Source organism: Epinephelus lanceolatus, chromosome 20 (assembly GCF_041903045.1).
Source record: "Epinephelus lanceolatus isolate andai-2023 chromosome 20, ASM4190304v1, whole genome shotgun sequence".
Classification (NCBI taxonomy): domain Eukaryota; kingdom Metazoa; phylum Chordata; class Actinopteri; order Perciformes; family Serranidae; genus Epinephelus; species Epinephelus lanceolatus.
The window spans coordinates 16,147,515-16,153,370 of record NC_135753.1 but is presented as its reverse complement, the minus strand read 5'-3'; the positions used below and the strand labels follow the sequence as shown (position 1 = coordinate 16,153,370).

Below are 5,856 nucleotides of genomic sequence, written 5' to 3'. Positions count from 1 at the left end.
ATTATTGAAAAAGTCCATAATGAAGACCATGAACAAATGCTTTCTATATGAAAATGTCCTATTGTATGTTGCCATCCATTTAAGCAGACCCAAAAACTTCTGTCAGGCCTAAAGCACCCAAACAGGCTAAATAAAGTGCACCTGAAAAGGGCACCTTAGCGGACATCATCCCTTTAGTTTTAGTTTAGTTATATTGCGCATTTGTAATACTGGTTAGTTCCCACTGGGTAAGAGAGCCTGTCCCATTCTTTATTTAATAGCTTTGTTTATAGCTGTGTAGTCAAGATCACAATAAAGGCCAAGTTCAAGGGGGCCACTGGGGCAGAAAGTAGGGAAGGGGCCATTGCCCCTCCAATTTATGCCCCTGGCACATATGTGTTTTAAGTCGAGGATCACAGCTGGAGTGATTCCATTGCAAGATGGTCTCTAGTTTTAGTCTCCTTTTAGTTTTACCTCATTTTAGTTTCCTTTTTTGTGAATGTTCCACTATGTTCTCCAGCTACTCATCAGCAAGTCTGTCTGGTGTAGCATACAATGGTTTCTATTTTATATAGCTCGACCCTTCAATTGACTTTGCTGAAGTTTACTTGATTAAAGCCCCTTTTTTGCTGTTGTCCATTCGTCCACCAGATGCCCTCGAACTTTCCCTTCCGTCCTCAACACCTGACTGTCCCACCCATCCACCCATCTGTTCCCATTTCCCTAATGTACCCTGCAGTTGCATGGCCTTCCCCACTCACTCCCTCACCTGCATCTCATCCCCTCATAAGCCTCTCGGTTCATAAACTGAAAAAGGTGTGACTGTATGTCTTTCCTGAGAATCTACACTCCTTGCGACTTTATTAGGTACACACTAATCTAATGCAATCCCGTGCAATAGCTCTGCCACATATTCCACCTCTCCCAAGCTGATAATGACAGTTTACATTTATGTAGAAAGACACATGTTTGTATATTATAAAAATTGTGATCACACTGTTTATTCATGCTATTATTTTGTGCAAGTCTGAAGGATTGTTCCTGTTTCGTACTGCAACACTGCAACATCAGCAGACAGTTAAGGTTAAGGAAAGTTCAGTACTACATCTGTAAGAGGAAGTGGGAGAAACCGAGGGTCGGAGACAGATCAGGGACATATCATCTGGAGGGCAGTGTGACACACCAACTGAAAACTGTTGTTATCTATGAAGTCTATACTTGGTAGATTAGGAGAACTGAAACGGTTGAAATTTCAATGCCCACCTATGCTGTATAAAAACTTGAAGCTGTTACTCCTCAGGGGAGCCTTTTCTCTGTAACCTCATCTTGTGTGTTGCACTGTGAAACACTCCTTCTTGTACAAGAAAATAAATTCTGTTAAACTTTGATATTTCGGCTCCGGTCTCTATTGTTTTAAAAGTAATTACGAAGAAATTCTTTTGGCATTGTAGGAGGCTAAAGGTAATGTTAATGGACAAAACGTCATCAATAAAATGCTTAATGTACAGCTGATGGATTTAATATGGTGTGTAGTGGCTCTTTGTATATAATCTTAAACGTGAAACAAACTTGAAATCTTGAAAGGCCTCTTATGCTCTATAGGGATGACTTGTACACAAAAGTCTATGGGTTTTTCAATTTCTCATGTTTATGTAACCTTAGCAGTCATGCAAACAAAGAAAGCATGGCTCTGTCTGCCCCTGTTGCTCTGGTAAAACAACAGAGACCCTCTCAGGTACATGCTGATCCCATACCTGCCTGTGTATGTGCCCATACTGCTGCCCAGTCCTTTCAAAATAAACTAATTAACAAAAACAAATAGCTAGACAAGAAAATATCTAACCTTAATCTACATAAAGTGACTATCTAGAATAAATCAAACACTTAAAACAAATAATAAACAGCTCCAACATGGTTCATGACTGTGGAAGAAAGCTAAAGAGGGTCCACTCCTCTCCACACAGAGGAGCCATAAAACAGTGAGATTTTTGATATCAGTGTATTAACAGGCTGCTCGCTTAGTGTGTGATGTGCACTTGACGTGTGACCTGAGACCCTGTGTCCTCATATGAGGACATCACATTTTGGGTTTACTTGATCTTAGACTTTATTCTGCTTAACTTAGACCTGTTACCCTTGTTCGTGGACACTTTTATGTCATCTAATGGTAGTAAGAGCACAATACACTAATCCATGTAAAAACAAGATGGCAGCCATCTTTGCGAAGTCAGTCTGCAGCCGATCCCGACACAAAAATGGACAAGGTCCAAAACCTGATCACATTTTATGGTAGAAACTAACAATGTTCATACTTTGATATGGCAACACATTTGACCAATTTTGGCAACAGTAACAAGCTAGGTTACTGTTAATAGGGAAGTACTTGTTTGAAGACATGAGGACTTTATTATCGTCTTGTTTGAGGATATTAGGACTTAGTTATTGTTGACAACTTTTAGTAATTTATACTTATTGGGTCCTACTGATGCCAAATAGCTAGGAGAAATTAAAAAAGCATACCAAACAAAAGTTTGGGTCTCAGGAGGCTATAATGATTAAGGTTAATTAGTATATTTTGTATATCTCTGTAATGTAGCACAGTGTTAACTGTTACTGATACAATTCTCTCTCAGACCTTGAACTCAAACCATTGTGTTGCCCCTCCCAAAATATATAGTTTAATTATTAAATTAATACTGTGAACATGGGGGTGACTAGTTGACTCATGACCTTAAATGACAACTATTGGCTGACTAGGAAAATTCTTAGTCAGGGGCAGCCCTAGTTTTCTGACAATGTCAGTCTACATTATTATCAAAATCAAAATCAGAAATTGTTTTATTGGCTGGCTGTGGACATACAAGGAATCTCACCCCAATTTCTGTTGCTCTCACTGTACATACAACAAAGGGGAGGCATACAGCAATTAATTTAGTGAACAGTGAACAATCGTGCAGTGGTTCAGACTGCAGAGAGCGCTGAATAACTAGTAAATGATAAATATGATGGGTTACTTTTTATTTGTAAAGGTAGAATTTATGGCTGAGCAGCTGTTGTGAAATACAGTAAATGAATAATGTTAATCGAAAACAGTTCTAGGGAAACAGGGCTCAGGACTGCTGACTAAGAATTCCAGTTTATCACACTGTGCCTCATGCCACTCCTTTTCCATCTACAGCACAGATGATATAAAAATGAACTGACCAACTGACCTTCACTTCTACCCACAGACTGACTGGTGTGACATTCAAGACCGTAAGTACTCTGTTTGTTTCATACATCACTGTGCAAGAGTAGTTTGATGCAGAGTTATTGCAGGATGCGGTTAAATCTGTTTATAAAAGATACATCAGGCTCAATTTGGTGGATTCAGTACAAATTATTATTTTATTTTCTATGTAGGAAGCAAAAGAAGAGCATCCACTCAGATATACCCCTTTTCCACCAAAATTAGCATGTGTACGCAGGCTTTTTAAACACGAGTAAACCTGCTAAAAATAGGTCTCCTTTCCCATTGCCAGTAGATCCGTGCTGTGTACACAGTTCTGCAGCAGACTATTGCGACTTTTTGTGTGGTTTTTGTTTTGTGTGTGTCATGTTCAACATCATGGACAGGCCAGATCAGTAAACGGTAGAATGGAGCAAAGAGGCCAGTGAAAATGTTGCCGTGGTTGTTTCTTTTTATATATATAACTTTTTCAGTCTCTCCTTCAAACTGGGTGCCAACTAATTTGCATCGATGTTTAAGCGCTGCTTGGATAGAGATGGATAGAATTTTATGACAGCGCATCATTGCATCTTGCCTGTAAAGGAGCTAAAATTAGTGCATTCACCCAGGTGATGTGTCCCCATGTGTGCTGATCAGAGTCGGAGGTGATAAATACCTATGCCTACTGCAGTCTTTTGACCCGGGTGTGAATGCTGATTAAAACCTTTCCTATTGCATTAAAAAGCCAGATGTTAGCAGGTATTAGTGCGTTTTTCTGGTTCAGCACAAAATATATGCCAAAAATGTGTTTTCAGTGTATTTCTAGTATTTTTTTAATCCGATACAATATTTCAGATTTAATTGTTTTTGTTCCTTGGTTTCAGAATCATGAGCAGGAACTACTTGTCCAAAAATGATGAGCTCCGCAGGGGAGACTACCTGCTGTCCAACAACGGACAGTGGAAGGCTATTTTCCAGGTGAGAATCTCACTTTAAAGTTAAATGCTATGGTAGCTTATGACTACATATTTTGCTGTGATATTGTTTGGACAACAGTCCGATGTCTCTTTTTTTCTGCCTACAGGATGATGGTAACTTTGTCATCTATGGCTGGAAGCCTGTGTGGGCTTCAGACACTTATGGATCAGACGCTCATCGCCTGTGCATGCAGGCTGACTGCAACCTGGTCATGTACAACAAGTGTGATGAACCCAGGTGGCACACAAACTCTGCCAAATCTGACTGCAACATGTGCCGTCTTCAACTGACCGATGACGGCAAACTGGTGGTGAACAGGGAATGTGATGAAATCTGGAGCTCTGCTGAGTCTAAATGCATGAAATAATGTCTTACCATGACATCACAAAGCTTTTTAAATTGAATGCTTTGCAAGAGAAAGTCATCTTTGGATGTCAGCGTGAATAAGAGTAAAGCTGCCTGCCATGTAATCTGGTATCAAATAAAAGCTCTTTTTCACAATGTATAAATGTGTTTTTCTCTTTGTACTTTCTACTACTTGTGCTAACTGGTTATCTTCAACAATTCTACTTGTTAGGCAAATAGATAAAGAGACAGAAATTCAAATTACATCTGAACTGATAACCAGTGTTGATCTGATACAGTTTCCACTAAGTGAGACAATGTGGCATAAAAGAGCAAAACCGCAGTTTTGCCTACAGGACTTTCCCACAGAAACCTCACAGCCATTGTTAACGAGCCCCTGGGACAGATATGCAAAGGGCCCCACCACCTCCCCTACACAGGAGCATGACACACAGACTCTGTGGTGGTTTTGTGTCTCCTTGTAGTTATTATGCATCTTCTTGTGATTTAGTGTCTCCTAGTGGTCATTCTGTGTCTCTTTGTAGTTGCATCTTCTTGTGATTTTGTGTCTCCTTGTGGTCTCTTTGTAGTCGTTTGGGTCTTTTTGAGGTTATTTTGTGTCACATGGAGGTTATTTTGTGTTTCCTTTTGGTTTCTTTGTGGTTGTTTTGTGTCCATTTGTGGTCATTTTGTGACTGTTATGCCTGTTTTGTGGTTATTGTGAGTCTCCTCCTGGTCAGTACATATTAATATGAGTGACATTTTGCAAGTGAAAGCCAGGGGACCCCATGACTAAGATTCTTTTATCAGTGTCCATAAAGAGTGAGTTCAGTTCAGTGGAGTCCTGTCCATATTTCTCACAGGTATCCTGTGTAAGAGGGCACAGTATTTGTTCTTCATTTTGTATGCCTATCATACAGCAACACTCACATTGTTCTGGTGGTGTAAGGCTCCACCTCCCCATTTACACTAGCAATCTGTGAAAAGACAACCGGAACCATGTATAAGTTTGTCTCAGATGGTCGTCAATGTAGGGTGTATTGCTGGTATAAAGTGGATGAACAGATATTCAGCTTGGTCGGTGTGGTATCTTGTTCCCTCTTTAGATCTTAATATTTCAATCATCTCTCTGCGGTCACTCTCAATATGATCTTGTTTCTCCGTTATCTCTCACACAAGTATGAGTTCATGACTTGATTCTCTTTCTCATCATTTCCAGAACATACCACAAGGGGTCATCCAGCACACCCTGACACTGCTCCATCTTGGTCAAAAACCTGGCTTGCTTTTCACTCAATAAAGCTTTGCACTGAAGAGAGTCCTTCCTCCAACAAGCAGGTTAGGTG

General features: G+C 40.0%; 1 protein-coding gene across 1 annotated transcript; it reads left to right on the top strand.

The window, feature by feature from the left end:
* The first annotated feature begins 3,165 nt into the window (after positions 1–3,165).
* On the top strand, positions 3,166–4,674 carry LOC117264987 (B-type lectin plumieribetin-like). The gene is made up of 3 exons (XM_033639346.2): positions 3,166–3,234; positions 4,072–4,165; positions 4,272–4,674. The coding sequence occupies exons 2-3, from the start codon at positions 4,076–4,078 to the stop codon at positions 4,530–4,532; spliced, it is 351 nt and encodes a 116-aa protein (XP_033495237.2). The 5' UTR covers positions 3,166–3,234; positions 4,072–4,075; the 3' UTR covers positions 4,533–4,674.
* Positions 4,675–5,856: the final 1,182 nt, after the last annotated feature.

Bases quoted from the DNA above. Each gene is read 5' to 3' on its own strand.
- LOC117264987 (XM_033639346.2), top strand. From the start codon at position 4,076: ATGAGCAGGAACTACTTGTCCAAAAATGATGAGCTCCGCAGGGGAGAC. The intron at 4,166-4,271 runs GTGAGAATCTCA...TTCTGCCTACAG, and splicing joins AGTGGAAGGCTATTTTCCAG to GATGATGGTAACTTTGTCAT.